The sequence below is a fragment of the Rhinopithecus roxellana genome, chromosome 18 (genome assembly GCF_007565055.1).
Source record: "Rhinopithecus roxellana isolate Shanxi Qingling chromosome 18, ASM756505v1, whole genome shotgun sequence".
Lineage (NCBI taxonomy): Eukaryota > Metazoa > Chordata > Mammalia > Primates > Cercopithecidae > Rhinopithecus > Rhinopithecus roxellana.
In genome coordinates, this window is record NC_044566.1 from 42,644,843 (window position 1) to 42,667,283 (window position 22,441).

At 41.2% G+C, this 22,441-nt stretch overlaps 1 protein-coding gene across 1 annotated transcript; it reads left to right on the forward strand.

Annotated features, from left to right (window-relative positions):
- The first annotated feature begins 1,351 nt into the window (after positions 1–1,351).
- On the forward strand, positions 1,352–22,173 carry SPRYD7 (SPRY domain containing 7). Its single transcript, XM_010363825.2, has 5 exons — positions 1,352–1,724; positions 6,660–6,776; positions 7,823–7,989; positions 14,810–14,912; positions 21,246–22,173. The coding sequence occupies exons 1-5, from the start codon at positions 1,619–1,621 to the stop codon at positions 21,341–21,343; spliced, it is 591 nt and encodes a 196-aa protein (XP_010362127.1). The 5' UTR covers positions 1,352–1,618; the 3' UTR covers positions 21,344–22,173.
- Positions 22,174–22,441: the final 268 nt, after the last annotated feature.

Sequence of the window (22,441 nt, forward strand, 5' to 3'; positions counted from 1 at the left end):
ACCATTTGTATAGATAGTAAAACAGAACCAGGAACCTGAAAAATTCCCCTCATTGCATAGATAGAAATCCTCCTTAAAAAACATTTGTAACTCGGGTCACTGAAAGTTATGTATGGGAACTCACTATTTAAGTAGTGGGCATTTTATGTCCAGTTTCCCAGGACTTGATGATCCATCCCTAGAGAAGCCTTCAGGATGAAACTGATCTGGGAACAGAGGTTTCAGCTAGGTTAATTCTAGAGGTCGTCCCAGACATTTCTGGACGCCAAGCGGTATCTTACTTTTTTTTTTTTTTTTTTTGGAGACAGAGTCTCTGTTCCCAGGCTGGAGCGCAGTGGCGCAATCTAGGCTCACTGTAACCTCCGCCTCCCGGGTTTAAGTGATTCTCGTGCCACAACCTCCTGAGTGGCTGGGATTACAGGTGTGCACCACCGCACCCGGCTAATTTTTGTATTTTTAGTAGAGACGGGGTTTCGCTATGTTTGCCATCCTGGTCTCGAACTCCTGACCTCAGGTGATCCGCCCACCTCGGCCTCCCAAGTGCTAGGATTACAGGCGTGAGCCACCGCACCCGGCCTGAAGATGTAAAATCTACCACGGAAGGATGATCTAAGTGGGGAAGGAGATGACGGGTGACGGCCTCCTGTGTGGAAGCAGGAAGGAGCGGACAGTAGGAGCCGAAGGCTTCCCTCGGGACCCAGCAGGCTTCCCGCAGCCCCCAGGGTTCCCGTCACATTCCTCGGAACCCTCAATGCACCAGACAGGGGGAGCTTGGAAGAGGGAGGTCACGAATCGCCTCCGACCCCGCCCCAGTGGTGTGCTCCCAGGGGCCTCCCGCGCGCCCCGGACCGCGCAGCCCAATGGGCCAGGTAGAGCGCGTCTCCGCACCGAAAATGCATTAGGGCACGCGTGAGCCCCGGTGCACATCCACAGTGCAGTCACTAACAGGCATTACTCCTGGGGCCCTCGTGAGTCTATTTAGGATGTGAGGGAAACCAGCCACGGCAGGGAGACGGGGGCTCTCCGTGGTGGCAAAGCCTTGCTCAACCTGGGCCCGCGGAGGGAAACCTCGGAAGTCATTTCCATTAGCTCCCCTTCCCCCAAACTGATTCGCTTCTGTCAATCCGTCCATAGAAATAATGTCGAGACCCGGACCAAGGGGTGCTGCGTTTTAAAAATTCTGCATTGGAAAACCCCTGAGAGTACTGAGGGACAGACAGTCGCACTCACCTGTCAGCGCTGGGGGCGTGCGTGAAACCGCCCAAGGAAAAAGACCAGCTGGTGCGCAGGCGCACGGCGTCCCACAGCCTCAGGCCGGCCACGCCACGCCCCCTGCCTCGCCTCGCGCGCCACTAGCCCCACCCGTCTCCCCGGCCCCGCCCCGCCGCTCGCCCTGTCGGGTCCCTCCACGGTCCCTTTGATTCTCCGCGTCTTCCTCGCAGGCCAGCCTAACCTCAGCCTGCATTGCGCCCTCCCGGCCTAGGGTGTCGCTGTACCGGCCTCCGAGCTCCACACAGACAAGTCCAGCGCTCGGGCGGGGGCAGGAGACAGAGCGGAGCGGCGGGGGGCGGTGTCGCCTCTGTCTAGGGACGGCGGCGGAGTCGGTGGTCCCTGCGCGATGGCCACCTCGGTGTTGTGCTGCCTGCGGTGCTGCAGAGACGGCGGGACTGGCCACATCCCTCTGAAGGAGATGCCGGCCGTGCAGCTGGATACGCAGCACATGGGTAAGGGCCCTCCCTTCCCCAGACCCAACGGCTCACGGGGCCCGGGCGCGGCGGGCAGGGGGACCTGCAGGGTCAGAGGGTCCCCACGCTGCCCCGCCGTGCAGGCGACGCTGCCCCGACACCCTTTCGTCTCACAGATCTTTCCAGACGCCGGCGGACTCCACCTGGGCCCGGTTCTGTGTTCAAGGCTGCGCAGCCCTCTCTGTGTCTGTCATCGCGAGTGGGCGTGTGGACCTCCCATTTTCCCAGGAACTCCGAGGGCTTCCTCCGGAGATGTCACACGTCCCCAGGCGAGGGGGCGGAGAGTGCCCTCCTGGCGCGCCCCAGTCAAAACCTACACATTTTCAGAATGCTTCTAGGTCAGGTTTTGCTCCTCCTCCTGCCCTGACTGTCGGTCAGGTCTCTTGAGCCCCATCATTTATAGGTTGAAGCCTGTATTATTGGAAGTCATTTTCCTATCACTTAAAGTCAAAACAAAGCAGACTGCAGAAGTCTGAAGTCGCACCTCAGGTCAGAACTTGCCATTTCAACTAAAACCTCCCATTGCCCGACTCCTTAGTCATTGTTAGAGGTACTGTAATTTCATCTGATGGGTCTCTTCCCTACAGGTCAAGCTGTTGCAAAATAAAATAGCACTTTGCTCCTTTGCATCTGCTTTATCCTTTTAATTCCAATCCATATAATTTATCTAACATTCTTCCTCTCCTGTCATAGCCTCTTTCACTACCTTATTTCTGTTCTTAGACTTTTCCCAGGTAGTTTCATGCTTCTGGAATGTGGTTCTAGAAGGAGAGATTTCCCAATATAATTATTTCAGTTAGAGTAATGTGTTTTGTGGATTATTTTATTCTAACTATACTTCTGCACTTTTGATTTTTCACACATTTCTGATTGTTTAAAGGACAGTGCCTTGAAATAAAAAGGCACTTCTTAATATTTATGATAAAACTCTCTCTTGCCCAGATTCCTAATAATTCTGGAAACACTCTGCCCACTACATTTTTGTATAACACATACTAAATGTGATAATTATGTAATCACCTTGTACATGTGTATTTACTTTTAATTCTTAGATCTCCCAAATGTAGTACAGATCCTTAATACATAAGTAATCTTTAAATTATTTTTTATCCATCATCATTTATAGACGATGGAGTTCAAATCCTATAGTTTTCCCCAGAAAATATTTCCATTTCAGTTACACATTTACTGAAGTAATATTTATTAAGCAACTATCAGGTGGCAGGCATTGTTATAAGTGCTTAGAATATAGTGAAGGACAACCATACATAGTTCCTGGAACTCATGATCAACTGCAGCACTTCTTCTTATCTTTACTGTTAGACTCTTGAATTACTGCAGTCTGCTCTTTGGAGCATTCCTTTTCTCTGGTGTCTGCTTCCTCTAGGAAGAGCTGGTCAGATATACTCATTCCACTATGTTTTATTTCTCTAAAGCTGTCCAACAACTGTCAGCTACTAATTGGATGAAATAAAGTAATGTCATCTCCAAATTTTCTAACTGCATGGAAGTTTTTTCTTTTTTTACTTTTTCTTTTCTTTTCTTTTTTTTTTTGAGATGGAGTTTCACTATTGTTGCCCAGGCTGGAGTGCAGTGGCACAATCTCAGCTCACTGCAACCTCCACCTCACGGGTTCAAGCGATTCTCCTGCCTCAGCCTCTTGAGTAACTGGGATTACAGATGCCCACCAACACGCCCCGCTAATTTTTGTATTTTTACTAGAGGCAGGGTTTCACCATGTTGGTCAGGCTGGTCTCGAACTCCTGACCTCGTGATTTGCCTGCCTCAGCCTCCCAAAGTGATGGGATTACAGGAATGAGCCACCGCACCTGGCCAGGAAGCTTTTTCTTAACCTTTCTGTAAACTTAAATTATTCAATCACAGAGGAGCCTGATTTGAGAACCTGAATAAAATGAAAGAAAAGGGTTGTTGAGTTAGAAGAGCATGGATTGATCTTGACTTGAAACTGGAAACACATGGATTTGGTTGTGTGACACATTATTATATTAAATAACCTAAGAAATATGATTTTTTTAAATAAAATTGTATACTTCAAGTGATTATCTCTCAGGGTTGTCATTTTGGTGATGTTGTATTACTTAAAACCACTTTGGAATTCTTCTTTTGGAATTTCCTATGGCATAGTTTTTGTAAGTATTATCATTGATGCCATATCTTTGGCTTTTAATTGTGAGTTGACATTTTAGAAACAAATGACTTCCAAGGTAGCTACTTTGAAAGCGATACCACTCATTTGGAAATGTATGTTTCTTAAAACATCCTCTGTGGCTATGTTTATGCGGCATTCTGACTGTACTCAAATTTGCCTTGACTGTCTAAGCAGTACCAATCATTAAAACTACAAATTCAAATACAGGACATTTGTATACTTAAGAGAAATGAGATAAGCTTAAAATGATTCCCTAATGATTCATAAACACCCTTAATATTCTTTTTTTTTTTTTTTTTTTTTTTTTTTTGAGAGGGAATCTCGCTCTGTCACCCAGGCTGGAGTGCAGTGGCCTGATCTCAGCTCACCGTAACCTCCGCCTCCTGGGTTCAAGTAATTTTCCTGTCTCAGCCTCCTGAGTAACTGGGACTACAGGCGCCCACCACCACGCCTTGCTAATTTTTGTATATTTAGTAGAGATGGGGGTTTCACCATGTTGACCAGGCTGGTCTTGAACTCCTGACCTCAAGTGATCTGCCTGCGTCAGCCTCCCAAAGAGCTGGGATTGTTAGCCACAACCCCTGGCCAAGAGGATTTTATCCCATTGTGCTGGCAAAAGTCCTGAGATTCTAATTGTAGTTGATTAGGTCATGTAGCAGTTCTTAGTTACTGTGGCCAAGAAATGTGCAGGGCACTGATTGCCTTAACCTAGGTCAAATGTTGTACACCTGAAGCAGAGATAGTCGGCTTTCTTGGAACTGTTTTGATCTCCAGAGGGAAGTCTGTGGGGAAAGGGAGAACAGATGCTGCATGTCCACTACAAAGTGCTTAGCACAGCATATTCATTCATCCTTTATCAGTTATTTGATGAGCAGCTGCTCAATGCCAAACACTGCATGGTCTTTGCCATCAAGGAAGATGCTCTCCAGTTGAAACTACTGCAGGTATATGGAGTAGAAAGATGCAAATTATTTATAAAGGTACTTTCCCAGAATTTGGGAGTTAACTTTTTAAATTAGAAAAAAAAAGGATGCTAATGAATTTTTAGTAATCATACAATAGGATCTCAGTTTTACCTTGTTTAAGGGATAGCATTTCTTAACCAGTTTAGAATTGTGTTAGAATCTGAAAATTTTGCATTTCTCTTATGTATTTGTCCCAAATAATTTTGTTTACCTGTGAATTCAGCCTTTTGTTACTATAACATAATTTTTTTAACCCCTTCTGGAAGAGTCCCATACAGTTCTAATATTCAGATCTGCTTGGCTGGTACAGTTATTGCCAGCAAAGTGGTAGTAGTGGCCACAAGTATTGGGAGTTATATGCATTGGTGTATGGGCTATTTCTTACATGTTAGAATTATGTGTATTCTCTGATATACATGTTTTCCTAAATCAAATTGGGACTAGGAACACATCAGGAGACAGTATCTCTCTTTCTCACTCTCATCTATAGATGTTATTTCATCTAAAATAAAAATTTTCCACAAGAATAAAGTGCGTGTAAGAATGTTAAAACCTTGTTTACATATTTGCAATGTGATTGAAGTAGCTATCTTAATAAACATTTTAAGATCCTAAAGTTAGCAGTTTTTCACTGTCAGGTACTTCAACATAGATGTGTGTTCTTTTTCATATTCCCTGTACTCTTCAGTTCTTATATGACTCATGCACAAGTATGGTAGCTTGTATTTAGTAGGCATTCAGGTGGCTTTTAGTAAATTGTTTTAATTCGTTTGAATAGAATTGAAAACTACCAATTTACTAAAGTCTCTTGTGTTTATGTTTTGGTTTAAATTAAGAAATTATGAAATCATCAAATTGGTATCCTAGCTAAATATTAAAGGAGCTAATCTATTTCTACCTTAAAAGTGTTTTAAACGTTCAATATAATTCAGAGTTATTACAGTTTACTTGAAACTGCTTAATTAAAACTTACTTCTGTCGCCCAGGCTAGAGTACAGTGGTGCAATATCAGTTCACTGCAACCTCCGCCTCCCAGGCTCAAGTGATCCTCCCACCTCAGCCTCCCAAATAGCTGGGACTACAGGCTCATGCCACCACACCAGCTAATTTTTGTATTTTTTGTAGTTATGGGGTTTTGCAAGGTTGCCCAGGCTTCTCGACTTCCTGCACTCAAGCAGTCTGCCCACCTCGGCCTCCCAAAGTGCTGGGATTACAGGTGTGAACCACTGTACCCAGCGTGCTTAATTAAAATTTATACATACAAATGAATATTACTTATAAATGTTCTCTTAGGAAAAAATAGTGAATTAAATATTTAAAATAATTCAGCTATATTTCACAGTACTTACAGTGTCCCTATTTTTTGTGGACTGAGTTAGAACTGAACAAATTAATCCTGATTGTTGGATTGAAAATACAAAACTTGGCCGGGCGCGGTGGTTCACGCCTGTAATCCCAGAACCTTGGGAGGCTGAGGTGGGCAGATCATGAGGTCAGGAATTCAACACCAGCCTGACCAATATGGTGAAACCCCTGTCTCTACTAAAAATATAAAAATATAAAAATTTTGCGGGGCATGGTGGCATGCGCCTGTAGTCCCAGCTACTCAGGAGGCTGAGGTAGGAGAATCACTTGAACCCAGGAGGAGGAGGTTGTAGTGAGCCAAGATCATGCCACTGTACTCCAGCCTGGGCAACAGAGAAGACTCCATCTCAAAAAAAAAAAAAAAAAAGAAAAGAAAATACAAAACTTTACATAGTGTCTGCATTTTTTATTTAGGAACAGATGTTGTTATTGTAAAGAATGGAAGAAGAATATGTGGAACAGGAGGTTGTTTAGCCAGCGCACCTTTACACCAAAACAAAAGCTATTTTGAATTCAAAGTCCAGTCCACAGGTTGGTATAATGGTATTTTACTATTAAAAGTCCTAATTGTTCTAAATATTAAGAGTAAATTGTAACATATAAAAAAGATTCAGAAGGTAATATAAAAGCACCAAACTCTTAGAAGATCTGGGTCTTCTACTTCTTATTGTGTGATCCTGGGTAAATTAGTTAATTTAGTTAAATTAGGTTCCGTTTTCTTATCTATAAAATGGGTATTACAGGAGCTGCCCTTTCTGCCTCATGGGAACTCTATGTATGAAAGTGTTTTAAGACAAGACATGCTGTATAAATATAAGGCACTAGTATTTTTAATGGGATCCAGATGAACCCTCTTGTTTGGTCAAGCATATAAGGTCAAACATATAAGCAGCATATACTGTTGTTTTGGAGTACTTACACTGTTCCAGGTGCTTTACTTGCATTATCTTGTTGTATGTTTTCATAACCTTGTGAGGTGAGTACTGTTAGAATCCTCAGTTCACAGATAAGGAAACAAAGAGAGGTTAGGTAATTTGCGCAAGATGATGTAGCAGAGTCAAGATTTAATCTTCATTTGCACAATTCCAGGGCCCACTCTCTTATCTCCTAGGCTGCATTACATCTGTGGAGAACATAGTATAGTTTGCAAACTACTTTTATTTTATTTTATTTTATTTTATTTTATTTTATTTTATTTTATTTTATTTTATTTATTGAGACAGGGTCTGGCTCTGTCACTCAGGCTGGAGTGCAGTGGAATGGTCATGGATCACTGCAACCTCAACTTCCCTGGCTCAAACAATCCTCCCACCTCAGCCTCCTAAGTACCTGGGGTTACAGGCACATGCTCCCATATCCAGCTAATTTTTGTATTTTTTATAGAGACAGGGTTTGGGCATGTTGTCCAGGCTGGTGCAAACTACTTTTAAAAGAAGATTTTTTTTTAAAGAGTAATAGAAAACAATTTAGTGATAATACAGTACTTCCTTTAAAAAGTTTATACTCCCTTTTAAAATAACTCTGTTTATGGTTGTAGTCTTCAGATTTTGAGGGCATTTAAACTATTATATTTTTAGGAATCTGGGGTATTGGTGTTGCAACTCAGAAGGTTAACTTGAATCAGATTCCTCTTGGCCGAGATGTGCACAGTCTGGTGATGAGAAATGATGGAGCCCTTTACCACAACAATGAAGAGAAAAATAGGCTGCCAGCAAACAGTCTTCCACAGGAAGGAGATGTGGTGGTGAGTTCCTTCGTGGAGTTGCTTTCCACTGTAAATGACGAAACTTGAACTGCTTTTAGTATCTACAGCTTTGCCTGGGAGTTTGTGGTTTGAATTCCAAAGCAATGGAATTGGATCTAATGAGATGGTGCATTTTCCAAGAGAGCACTTGGTGTAGATGTTGTGCCCTACTCAACTGCCCCCTCCTTTTTAGAGCTGCCACTGGCCAGGAAAATCAGTGTGAACCCTTATTTCTACTCTGGAGAATTAATGACAGGCTGGCTGCTGACCACACATTCCTGTTTCTCTCATATTAGAGAAACCTTGGCCCACAATTGTAAGTTTGGTTTGCTGAAGCTTATATTAGAAAATGCTAGATATTTTTGAGGCTGGATATCTCTTAGGGAAAATATTCACATTTATTTCTTGGATTTTGTTTTGTTTTGTTTTTCTTGGAGTCTTGCTCTGTCACCTAGGCTGTAATGCAGTGGCATGATTTTGGCTCACTACAACCTCCACCTCCCAGGTTAAAGCTATTCTCCTGCCTCAGCCTTCTGAGTAGCTGGGATTACAGGCACACACCACCATGCCCAGCTGATTTTTTTGTATTTTTAGTAGAGATGGGGTTTCGCCATGTTGGCCAGGCTGGTCTCGAACTCCTGACCTCAAGTGATCCATCTGCCTCCGCTTCCCAAAGTGCTAGGATTACAGGCCAGAGCCACTGCACCTAGCCACACATTTATTTCTTAATTTGTTAGGAAATTCTGTTAGAGAATTACACCATTTTATCAGAAATGTTCATCTTCATTAAACTTAACCTAATTAAACTCTTCAGAGAACAGAACTCAAAATCCTAAAGCTTGATTGTAGAAAAGTTTTTCTTTTTTAGAAAGCAGAGGAAGGCGAGGCCCGGTGGCTCAAGCCTGTAATCCCAGCACTTTGGGAGGCCGAGACGGGCGGATCACGAGGTCAGGAGATTGAGACCATCCTGGCTAACATGGTGAAACCCCGTCTCTACTAAAAAAATACAAAAAACTAGCCGGGCGAGGTGGCAGGCGCCTGTAGTCCCAGCTACTCAGGAGGCTGAGGCAGGAGAATGGCGTAAACCCGGGAGGCGGAGCTTGCAGGGAGCTGAGGTCCAGCCACAGCACTCCAGCCTGGGCAACAGAGCGAGACTCCGTCTCAAAAAAAAAAAAAATAGAAAGCAGAGGATAGTAAAAGTTACATGTTATTAAGACTTTTCTGTTTTTACTCCTAACTGGCTATATTTAACTCTTTACAAAGCTAGCACATTGAAAATGTAATCCAAAGATTTCTTTCTGTCTTTACCAGGTACTTCCTTCCACACTGCATATCCAAAACCCCTCCCTATCCACTGAGGTCAGGCTACTGATTGAGAACAGAGTCCTAGAGTCTCCTTGAGCCGAGGTGCCATTGTACACTGAACCTTGGGTTCTCAATTCTGATATCAAGTTGAGAGGAATCCGTGAATAATGAGAGAAAGTTTCTAATAAGATGATATAGATAAGAGAAATCCAGGTTAATTAATTATAAAAAAAGTACAGTATTTTAGAAAGAATAAAGAAAGGTGTGGAAATTAAGATTTTTAATTATGGCCTGATCTTTCTTCTCTTTTTTGCAATTTAAAAAATATGAACAACAGTAAGTTTTTAATTGTTGGAAGTTTTTTTCCAGAATTTACTAAAGAAAAAAGGAGATGAAAGGCATAAGCCATTAAAAAAATCTGCTTTTCCCCATTCTTTTTGAATAGCTGGTTCTATATTTGTAGATCATTGCCAGATGCCCATAATATGGAACATCCTTATTCAAATGGTGATTTCTTGAAAGAGAATCTTGAAGTCAAGTTGATGCTGTCAACCTGTTTACCCTAAAAGATGAAATTCAAACATAAGAAAGGATAATCAGTAACAAATGTTTTTCTTTGTTGATGAACTGAAACTTCTACCTGCTTTCCTATCTCATTTCATTCATTGTAATGTCTGATAGCATAATGTTACAGACTGAAGAATGCCACTTTTAGTCTGTCAGTGTCATTAAATTAGACTTCAAGTTTTCATGCTTATTCTCATAAAAGGAGAACTAAAACTATGAAATACATGCAGAGCCAAGAAAATAAAAACATTACCCTGCCATATTAACTTTATCTTCCTAGTTCAAACACTGGAGAACAAATTTTACCAATTGTTAACATGGAATAAGTAGAATGGATTATAAGACAGGAAAAGCATTCTCATGTGTTTAGAGAAATCAAGAAAAATAAGCTCCGAACATCTAACCAAATGATTATATGATTATATTCATATGATTATCAGCCAGTACAGCATAGCCTGCTACAGAACTAGAAAGAGATACATGATACAGTTTATGTTTACTTTCCCCTTTTTCTTTTTTTTTTTTTTTTTTGTGACGGAGTCTCACTCTGTCACCCAGGCTGGAGTGCAGTGGCATGATCTCAGCTCACTGCAAGCTCCACCTCCCAGGTTCATACCATTCTCCTGCCTCAGCCTCCTGAGTAGCTGGGACTACAGGCGCCCGCCAGCACACCCAGCTAATTTTTTGTATTTTTTTTACTAGAGACGGGGTTTCACCGTGTTTGCCAGGATGGTCTCCAACTCCTGACCTCGTGATCTGCCTGCCTTGGCCCCCCAAAGTGCTGGGATTACAGGTGTGAGCTACCATGCCCGGCCTACTTTCTCCTTATACATATAATTCTGAAAAGTTCAAATTTCATTTTAACATGCATTTATCAGTTTAATTTTAGAGAAGTCTTATAAACACTCTAATAATAACAATAACGAACACTTCTAAGCATTTATTTATTTATTTATTTATTTATTTATTTATTTATTTATTTATTTATTGAGATGGAGTCTCACTCTGTTGCCCAGGCTGGATTGCAGTGGCGCCATCTCGGCTCACTGCAGCTTCCACCTCCTGGATTCAAGCAATGCTCCTGTCTCAGCCTCTCGAGTAGCTGGGACTACAGGTGCGTGCCACCACGCCTGGCTAATTTTTGTATTTTTTAGTAGAGACGGGGTTTCACCATATTGGACAGGCTGGTCTTGAACTCCTGACCTCGTGATCCGCCCACCTTGGCCTCCCAAAGTGCTGGGATTACAGGTATGAGCCACCATGCCCAGACCTAAGTATTTATTATGGGCACTGTTCTAAGTCCCTGGCAAGGATTAAATTGTTTAATGCTCATAATGGCCTTTTGAAATAGGTATTATTATTATTTTTTTTTTTTTTTGAGGTGGAGTTTTGCTCTTGTTGCCCAGGCTGACGTGCAATGATGCAATCTCAGCTCACTGCAAGCTTCCCCTCCCGGGTTCAAGTGATTCTCCTGCCTCAGTCTCTCAAGTAACTGTGATTACAGGTGCCTGCCACCACTCCTGGCTAATTTTTTTGTGTTTTTAGTAGAGACAGGGTTTCGCCATGTTGGTCAGGCTGGTCTAGAACTCCTGACCTCAGGTGATCTACCCGCCTCGGCCTCCCAGAGTGCTGAGATTACAGGCGTGAGCCACTGTGCCCATACAGTAGTGGTAGTATTATCCCCATTTTACAGATTAAGAGAAGTTAAGTAACTTCTTGTGTGAGTTAATTATGAGACTATATAGCTTGGCCAGGTACTATGGCTCATGCCTGTAATTCTAGCACTTTGAGAGGCCAAGGCAGAAGGATCCCTTGAGCTCAGGAATTTGAGACCAGCCTGGGAAACATAGTGAGACCCCATCTCTATAAATAAATAAATAAAATTTAAAAAGAAAATTAGCTGGGCATAGCGGCATGCCGCTGTAGTTCCAACTACTTGGAAGGCTGAGGTGAGAGAAACGCTTCATCCCAGGAGATAAAGGCGGCAGTGAGCCATGATCCTGCTGCTGCACTCCACCCAGCCTGGGCCACAGAGCAAGACCTTGTCTCAAAAACAAAAACAAAAACCAAGATCGTACCTGAAGCAGTCTAATTGCAGAATCTGTTCACTAACCTGCACACAATTATTAATGAAGACATAGAACACATAGTATATTTTGCTATTATTTTGGCAGAGTCAAACCCAGTTTCTTCATCACAGAATAGATTAGGTTAGAAAATACTTGAACTGGCCCATCACAGTGGCACATGCCTGTAATCCCAGCACTTTGGGAGGCTGAGGCAGGTGTCTCACACTGAGCCAAGATCACGCCACTGCATTCCAGCCTGGGTGACAGAGTGAGACCTAGTCTCAAAAAAAAAAAAAAAAAAAAAAGGCCGGGCGCGGTGGCTGAAGCCTGTAATCCCAGCACTTTGGGAGGCCGAGACGGGCGGATCACGAGGTCAGGAGATCGAGACCATCCTGGCTAACACGGTGAAACCCCATCTCTACTAAAAATACAAAAACTAGCCGGGCGAGGTGGTGGGCGCCTGTAGTCCCAGCTACTCGGGAGGCTGAGGCAGGAGAATGGCGTAAACCCGGGAGGCGGAGCTTGCAGTGAGCTGAGCTCTGGCCACTGCACTCCAGTCCGGGCGACAGAGCGAGACTCCGCCTCAAAAAAAAAAAAAAAAGGAAAGAAAATACTTGAGTAAACTATGCTGGGGGTGGGACTTCTCACATCCTTCCTCTCTTCTTTGGTACTGGGATCTTGCTGCTGCAGGCTTGGGTTTAATACTTGCTTGTTTGAGGCTGGGCGCGGTGGCTCACACCTGTAATCTCCACACTTTGGGAGGCCAAGGCAGGCAGATCATTTGAGGTCAGGAGTTCAAGACCAGCCTGGCCAACATGGTGAAACGCCATCTCTACTGAAAATACAAGAATTAGCCAGGCATGGTGGCGGGCGCTGTAATCCCAGCTACTCGGGAGGCTGAGGCAGGAGAATCTCCTGAACCTGGGAAGCGGAGGTTGTGGTGAGCCGAGATCATGCCATTGCACTCGAGCCCGGGTGACAGAACGAGACTCTCTCAAAAACAAAAACAAAACTTGTTTGTTTGCAGTCGACCACTGGGGGGTGAAGGTGCCTGGATTACAGCCTCACTGATCTGAACTGCTAGATTTCTGGTAGTCCCATAATGAAAGTAACATACTTTCTTTTTTTATGTAATTAAGTTTTTGTTCTTTAAAATGAAAACAGACTTTTTCATTAGAAAATGAATCCCAGCCATCAATTAGCTTTATTACTATATCTAAAGACACAAACTAAAGTGAAACAAAGGCAATCTGTGTACTATTTATCTTTCTCAATATTTCTTAATTATTAATAATTGCACTTACCACATTAGCTTCTCTGGGCTTTTGTTGTCTTGCTTTTAAAGAGAGAGAATTAAGACCAAGATGATCTATAAAATCTTTTTTACCTCTAAAAAGCTTTTAACTTGGTAGAATTTTTCTACAGTCGGAAATCCTGAAATCCTTAAAGTGGTTTGCTTGTTGGTCTATGATGACTTCTCTATTGAAAGATCTCTGCTGTCTTTCAAGGGAAAGATCTCTTTTTGTTATCAGTAGCTATTGTATAAAGTTTTAAAGAGAGATATGGTGATTAAGAGCAAGTGTTTAAAGAGAGGCATGGTGATTTAGAGAGAGGTATTGTGATTAAGAGCAAGTATTCTGAAACCATACTGCATGGATTTAAATCACAGCTTTTCCACTTCCTAGCTGTGCAACCTTAGGTAATTTACTTAATCTTTCTGTGCTTTAGCTACCTCATCTGTAAAATGGGGATAATACTACTATCTTCTTGTGGGGATTAAATGAGTAAATATGAACTGCCTAGAATAGTAGCTATTGGTATATAATATGGGCTAAGTCTTTTCTAGCATTTTAACAATAATTATTAATATCACTAATTGTGATTTTTTCCATCAATAGTGTACCAATTAATTTTTATTACATTGTTTTTCAAATCATTCGAGCTGTTATTTTTCTATTTTTTTTTTTTTTTTTTTTTTTTTTTGAGACGGAGTCTCGCTCTGTAGCCCAGGCTGGAGTGCAGTGGCCGGATCTCAGCTCACTGCAAGCTCCGCCTCCCGGGTTTACGCCATTCTCCTGCCTCAGCCTCCCGAGTAGCTGGGACTACAGGCGCCCGCCAGGTCGCCCGGCTAGTTTTTTGTATTTTTAGTAGAGACGGGGTTTCACCGTGTTAGCCAGGATGGTCTTGATCTCCTGACCTCGTGATCCGCCCGTCTCGGCCTCCCAAAGTGCTGGGATTACAGGCTTGAGCCACCGCGCCCGGCCTTTTTCTATTTTTTAACTTGAAACTAATTACCAATTTTATTCAGTTATAAACACCAGCTTTTCCTTGATAATACACTTGACAAATTTGAAACCAGGATAAGGAGATGTAGAAATGTGTTATTTCTTTCTGGAAATAAATTGTATAGAGACGTTTCTTCATAATTTGAAAACAGTGACAGGTAGTAAGTCCTGACAGTGAAAAAAACCTTTGTTTTTCCTTCTTAAGATCAAATTCTGTAGAGAGAGAGCAGTGTTTTCTGTATGAGTGTGAAAGTTTTATCTATTCATGGTATGTAGTACTTATATTATCTTAGCATTCAAAATATAAAATCCAGATTATACAAATATAATTCTAGGATTTAAACTGAATCCTAGTTCAGTTTTACCTTAATGTTTTACCTCTAATGTGGACTCTTGGGATGTTACCTGACTTTATCCCCCCTCATAATCACTACTAATTTTTTTAGCTCAGTTCAAGTAGAATTCTACCAAATTGTCAACCCTTAATGAAAATCGTTGTCAACCTATGCTTAGCTTTTTGTGTTTCCATACTTCCCAGTCAATGCTTTCTGACAGCTCAGCTTTTATGGAACATTTCTGTTTTTTCCTTTGTAGGGTATTACATATGACCATGTCGAGTTAAATGTATACTTGAATGGAAAAAACATGCATTGTCCAGCCTCAGGTATACGAGGGACAGTGTATCCAGTTGTTTACGGTAAGCTAAAATATTTCTAGTGTATTATTAGATGTAAACTTTTGTTTGGCATGTGTATCAGTCCATTTTCATACTGCTATAAACACATACCCAAGACTGAGTAATTTATAAAGGAAAGAGGTTTAATTGACTCACAGTTACACAGAGCTGGGGAGGCCTCAGGAAACTTACAATCATGGCAGAAGGGGAAGCAAACACATCCTTCTTCACATAGCAGTGGGAAGGAGAAGATTGAGTGAAGTGGGGGAAAGCCCCTTATAAAACCATCAGATCTTGAGAGAACTCACTCACTATTATAAGAACAGCATGAGCGTAACCACCCCCATGATTCAATTACCTCCCACCGGGTCCCTCCACAACATGTGGAGAATATGGGAACATAATTCAAGATGAGATTTGAGTGGGGACACAGCCAAACCATATCAGCATGTATGTTACTTTTATAGCTATCATCTAGAAATCTGGACACACTGTTAATAAGGACCTTTTATTTATTTATTTATTTATTTATTTATTTATTTATTGTTTGAGATGGAGTCTCGCTCTTCACCCAGCCTGGAGTACAGTGGCATGATCTCGGCTCACTGCAACCTCCGCTTCCTGGGTTCAAGAGATTCTCCTGCCTCAGCCTCCCGAGTAGCTGGGATTACAGGTGCCTGCCACCACGCCTGGCTACTTTTTGTATTTTTAGTAGAAATGGGGTTTCACCATGTTAGCCAGGCTGGTCTTGAACTCCTGACCTCAGATGATCCACCCACCTTGGCCTCCCAAAGTGCTAGGATTACAGGCGTGAGTCACCACGCCCGGCCATAAGGACCTTTTTATATGGAATGTAGTCAGTAGGATATTACAATCCCACTTCGCAAGATTAAGGATAGTTTCTGTTCCCCATGTATTAAAAAAAACTTGCTAACTACAATGATTATACTTAAATATGCAATAACCATACTCCCTTTTTCAACATGTAGTTTTATGTTTTAGAAAGTTTCAAAAAGCTTTACTGAATTTAGAAAATATTTTCTGCAAGTTATTGGGAATGATTGCATGACCAGGAAACATAATTATAAATAATATTTTGGAATTAGAGATGGGAATTTTAGGTAGACTGCGCATTAATAACCTTTACAAAATTCCCTAAATGTTAACAATTTTCTGAGGGAAATAGTGACTTGGAATAGTTTCATACTGATTGTTTTGCTTTGGTAGTCGCATATGTATAAGTGCTATTATTTCTATACAAGTGTGTCCCTCCAAGACTTGGGCTACTTGAGAGATGACTCTATACCACTTAATTACTTTAATTTTTTGTTTTTTGTTTTTTTTTGCAACAGAGTCTTGCTCTGTCCCCCAGGCTAGAGTGCAGTGGCTTGATCACAGCTCACTGCAGCCTCAAACTCCTGGGTTCAAGCAATCCTCCTGCCTCAGCAACCCCAGTAGCTGGGACTACAAGTGTGCACCACTATTGGGATTACAGGCATGAACCACCACATCCGGCCTACCTTAATTTTTATTATAGAAAATTCCAAACATGTACAAAAGTAAAAAGAATAGTATAATAAACCCTCATATACCGATCAGCCAGCTTCAAACAGTTACCAACTTGGAGCCAGTTGAGTTTCATCTACACCCCCCCAACCCCCAACGCTGCTATTGTTCTTCACTTACCCTCCTTGGGTTATTTTGAGGCAAATGCCAGATAATATATAATTTTATTCATAAATGTTTTATTCATATCTCTAAAAAAAGGTCTCTCTCTCTCTCTTTTTTTTTAGAAAAACATAACCACAATGTCTTTATCCATTCTGCTTCATTTTTTATATTATCAACTTTTTTTTTTTTTTTTTGAGACAGAGTGTCTCGCTCTGTCACCCAGACTGGAGTGCAGTATTGTGATCTCGGCTCACTGCTGCCTCCACCTCCTGGGTTCAAGCTATTCTCGTGCCTTAGCCACCAGAGTAGCTGGGATTACAGGTGTGTATCACCACGCCCTGCTAACTTTTGGGTTTTTTTGTTTTGTTTTGTTTTGTTTTGAGACAGAATCTCGCTCCATCGCCAGGCTGGAGTGCAGTGGCGCGATCTCGGCTCACTGAAACCTCTGCCTCCCGGGTTGAAGCGATTCTCCTACCTCAGCCTCCTGAGTAGATGGGACTACAGGCACGCACCACCACGCCCAGCTCATTTTTGTATTTTTAGTAGAGACGGGGTTTCACCATGTTGGCCAGCGTGGTCTCAATCTCTTGACCTCGTGATCTGCTTGCCTCGGCCTTCCAAAGTGCTGGGATTATAGGCGTGAGCGCCTGGCCAACTTTTGTATTTTTACTAGAGATGGGGTTTCACCATGTTGGCCAGGCTGATCTCAAACTCCTGAGTTCAAGTGATCTGCCCACCTCGGCCTCCCAAAGTGCTGGGATTACAGGCATGAGTCACTGTGCCCAGCCTATTTTATATCATCAACTTTAAATAAACAGGTATATGATTTTTCTGCCTGTAGTTTTAGTAAGTCTAAAAATATTTTCTCATTTAAGTTCTTAAATTTGGGTTATAATAAGAACTAATTAGGACCAGCACGGTGGCTCACACCTATAATCCCAACACTTTGCGAGGCCGAAGCTGGTGGATCACTTGAGGTCAGGAGTTTGAGACCAGCCTAACCAACATTGTGAAACCCTATCTCTAGTAAAAATATAAAAAATAAGCCAGGCATGGTAGCGCACTCCTGTAATCCCAGTTACATGGGAGGCTGAGACAGGAAAATCACTTGAACCCAGGAGGTGGAGGTTGCAGTGAGCTGAGATCGTGCCATTGCACTCCAGCCTGGGTGACACAGCCAGACTTTGTCTCCACAAAAAAAAAAAAAAAAAGGGAAAGAAAAAGAACTAATTACGCCGGGCACAGTGGCTCATGCCTGTAATTCCAGCAGTTTGGGAGGCCGAGACAGGTGGGTCATTTGAGGTCAGGAGTTCAAGACTAGCCTGACCAACATGGTGAAACCGGGTGTGGTGGCACACACCTGTAATCGCAACTCCTTGGGAGGGTGAGGCAGGAGAATTGCTTGAACCCAGGAGGCAGAGGTTGCAGTGAGCTGAGATCTCCAGCTTAGGTGACAGAGCAAGACTCCATCTCAAAAAAAAAAAAAAAAGAACTAATTAAATGTTTTATAGTTTACTGTAAAAGCAGCACTGGTGCAATGACTCATGCCTGTAATCCCAGCACTTTGGGAGGCTGTGGTAAGAGGGTTGCTCGAGTCCAGGAGTTGAGGACCAGCCTTGAACAACATAGTGAGAACCCGTCTCTACAAAAAATTTTAAAATTATCCAGGTGTAGTTGTGCATGCCTGTAGTTCCAGCTACTTGGGAGGCTGAGCTGAGAGGATCTCTTGAGCGTGGGAGATGAAGTCTCCTGTGAGCAGTGGTCATGCCACTGCACTCCAGCCTGGCACCAGAGTAAGACTCTATCTCAAAAGCAACATAAAATTAAAATAGCAGTATCAATGATGACAAACTGGTATGTCAGAATTATACAATAACAAATATAAATAATAATATGATAATAGCCAAAGCTTGTGATTACCTTTTAGTTTAAGGTTTTCATTAGCCTTCTTTTCTCCTAAAATTACTTTTCACTCATTTTACCTTCTGTGTCTTTGCATGTAAATGTGTATTTTAAAACTCAGTTTAGTATTGCATATTGGGTAAGCCTAAAAGCAATTCCTTTATTTACTTGAGTAAATGGAAATTTAGCTTGATATTTGAAATAGGTTAGCCTGAGAAATAAAATAAATATCAGTAGAGTGACAGTTATACAAGTTAACTGTGGCAAATAACTTTAATGCTCTGTTTCTTTTATTCAGCATTATTTGTAATGTATTAAGGTTATAGATACTAAATTATATTTCCTAAATTGAACTCATAAATCAGTCCAATTAAACCAAGTATTTTAATAGCCTGATCCTGTCAAAGATAAACATAAAACTTAAATCCCCTTACCCTTTTGTCTTCCATTCCTAATCCCTGATCAATCCAATCATTCATTTTGTCTCTTCTTACACTTAACCTATAGAGAGAAAAAGACTGGATAACATTGAAGAAGTGTGGTTACAAAGTTATGACTTCTTGGCCGGGCGTCGTGGCTCACGCCTGTAATCCCAGCACTTTGGGAGGCCGAGGCGGGCGGATCACAAGGTCAGGAGATCAAGACCATCCTGGCTAACACGGTGAAACCCTGTCTCTACTAAAAATACAAAAAATTAGCCGGGCGTGGTGGCGGGCGCCTGTAGTCCCAGCTACTCAGGAGGCTGAAGCAGGAGAATGGTGTGAACCGAGGAGGCGGAGTTTGCAGTGAGCCAAGATCGTGCCACTGCACTCCAGCCTGGGTGATAGAGGAGACTCCGTCTCAAAAACAAAAACAAAAAAAACCAAAGTTATGACTTCCAGCCTAATCTGAGCTCTCAATAATTTTCATTAACTCTTTGTGCATGTCTGTGCATTCTGTGCTTCTTGCATTCTCTGTTCATCCTCTGAAAATGCCTTGCTTTCTACTTTACAAAAAACAGATGATCACAAGTGAACTCCAGCTTCCCTCTCTCTTCAAGTCCAGTCCTGCCTTCTTTCCATGTCATCTCAGAAGTGGTGCTCTGCATGTTGCAGATACTCTTATCTGTAGTCTGGGTTCCAAACTCCCTAACTCTGGAATGTCACTTTGACAGTTATTTCATCGATATCTCATGTCATGAGCCTCCCTTTTCACTGCTTATAAACATTGAGTCCCATCCCAAACACCCTTCTTTAGGCATGCATCCCTCACTAGTCCTGTGTTTCCCCTTCCCTGGATGGCCACATTTCTTCTGGAATAACCTACATCTGCCATCTTTATTATTTTTCTTTCTTTTTTTTTTTAACATTTAGGTTCGGGGGTACATGTGAGGGTTTGTTACACAGGTAAACTGGTGTCACAGGGGGTTTCTTGTATAGATTGCTTGACTAGCTCGGGGGTAGAGCATTTATCACTTTTACTGTTATTGTTCGTTTGTTCTACAACCCCATCCGGCTGCCATTACACCACTCATTAAAACCACCCTTGTTAAAATCACTGGTGACTTCATGAAGGTCAAATCCAGTATTTACGGTTTATTCTGCATTTATGCTGAAATATAAAGTATATAGTAATGTGCATTAAACTTATATGTGCAATTTAGCAAATAGCTATCAAGTGAACACCCACATTATTACGACTTAGATCAAGAAATAGAACATTTTCTTGGCCCAGATGCAGCCCACACCACAGCTACATTCCTCAGCCAGGGGGAGTAATAACTATTGGATGAGAATGCTAATTATTTACTTGCTTTGCTTTACGGTCATGTTTTGTTTTGTCATCACCAGGGTCAAGTTAATGAACATACTCACCACCCCAAAGGTTTCCTTCTGCCTTTTATATCCTACTCACCTCTCCCTACCCCAGCCCCAACCAACCAACCACTGATCTGCTTTCTGTCACTACAGATTAGCCTGCATTTTCTGGAGTATTATATTAACAAAATCATATGGTCTTTTCTTTTGGTCTGGCTTCTTTCACTCAGCACAATTATTTGAAGATTCATTTATGCTGTAGCATATATCAATAATTCATCAGTTTTTATTGCTGAGAAGTGTAGCACTGTGTGAATATATCACAGTTTCTTTATCCTTCACCAGTTGATGGACATTAGGCTTGTTTCCAGTGTGGGGTTATTACAAATAAAGCTATCGTGAGCATTTGAAAATATGTCTTTGGATATACACATTCATTTCTCTTGAGTAAATGCTGATAAAAACATTTCGAAGCTGAGTAAGGCCTGCAGTCTAGTTCACAGTAGTGTGCCAATATCAGTTTCCTGGTTTGGATGTTGAGCTGTAGTTATGTAAGATGTTACCACTGGGGCAAACTGGACAAAGGGGGCACTGGACACTCAACATTTTTGCAACTTCCTGTGAATCTATACTTTTTCAAAGTTAAACATTTTTTTAAAAAATAATATATCTTAATTGTATACAATTGAGAAAATACAGATAAGCAAATAAGAAAAAAATTACTCATATTCACATCCTCTTGAGAGAATTATTAATAATATTTTTATATATATCCTTCCAATGTTTTTGACAGATTTTTATTTTTGTTGTGGCTGTTTTTACCCATAGGATTATGTTTTGTAACAGGGACAGCAGATATATTTATTCTTCTTACCTATTAATATTGTAGTATTATGGAGACAGTTTATTTTATTTTTTAATTATGTATTCATTCAAATTAAAGTGTTTGTTTTTAATTTATTTTCTTTCTTTTTGTATCCTTTAGTTGATGACAGTGCAATTTTGGATTGCCAGTTCAGTGAATTTTATCATACGCCTCCACCTGGTTTTGAAAAAATATTATTTGAACAGCAGATCTTCTGAATGTATTTGTTTTTGAAACTTGTATTTCTGCACTGTTAAAAAATGTTTATCATTTAATAAAACTTTACCTGGCCTATAGATGAAAATATATTCTTAAACATATGCTTGTTGATGCTGTCTAAGGAACCAGTGTATTCAGTTCCTGAATACCACCCTGAAGTTGTGATTTGAAATACTTTATGTTTTGTGAAATGAAAAGAAGCATTTGGGCAGTTTATTTAATTCTTATTTAAATAAATAGAACTATGGGTTTAATTAACAGTATAACATGGCTATATATACATATATATATATTTAAAGGGGACTCTTTCTTACATAATATATTTGTTTTGATAGAGATACAGAGTTGGGTGGGTGTTTTTGTCACTCTGAAGTGTAGACCTCATTCAGTATTTTAGGTCTGCAGTTGGATAATCTTGCCACTTAGTGTCCTTTTTTATATACAATATAACAAAGTGAGAGAAATTTATGTTATTGGCAATTTCATTTTTGGCAATCTATTTACTGTATCATGTACCACTTTCCTTAAAACTTAAATTGCTTATTTGTTGTGTGATGTCGTTGCTTTTGATTTGCTTTGTGAAAGGAGATAAACGTTTCAGTAATTGTCAGAGCATTTTGTTGCCTCAGGCTGTATTACCTCAATTTCAGAGTAAGTAGTGGTTGATCAGTAATGTAGTATACACTGGCAGACATCTAGAATAGTATGATGCTTTATATTTAAATGACATTATTCTTTTAAGGACTTTTATTTGTATGTTTTCTGTAAGAAATAATAAAATAATTGTAATTAAGGGATATGCCATACTATATTAAACACATTCTTCCTATGTTGTTAGTTATACACTAAATTCACATCACCTGTGATTATTGCAGTTCCGAGATAAGTGAATCCTCTTCACGACCCTGAGTCTTTGCCGGGTTCCTAGAATCACTGTCCTTTAACTGTTAACGCCCTGGGACCTGAACCAATTACTGTATACATCTTTAGATACGTTGTCTGTTTTCAAATGAGCATGGCAAGGATGCATACTTTTCCCTCCTTTATCAACTAGAAACAGTACATTGTTCAGGAAAACATGGGTGTTAGAAAGAGAT

What these genes read in the sequence shown, in the direction of transcription:
- SPRYD7 (XM_010363825.2), top strand. Translation starts at nt 1,619, where the DNA reads ATGGCCACCTCGGTGTTGTGCTGCCTGCGGTGCTGCAGAGACGGCGGG. An exon ending in ATTCAAAGTCCAGTCCACAG is followed by an intron (nt 6,777 to 7,822) that starts GTTGGTATAATG and finishes TTATATTTTTAG; the next exon opens with GAATCTGGGGTATTGGTGTT. An exon ending in CACAGGAAGGAGATGTGGTG is followed by an intron (nt 7,990 to 14,809) that starts GTGAGTTCCTTC and finishes TTTCCTTTGTAG; the next exon opens with GGTATTACATATGACCATGT.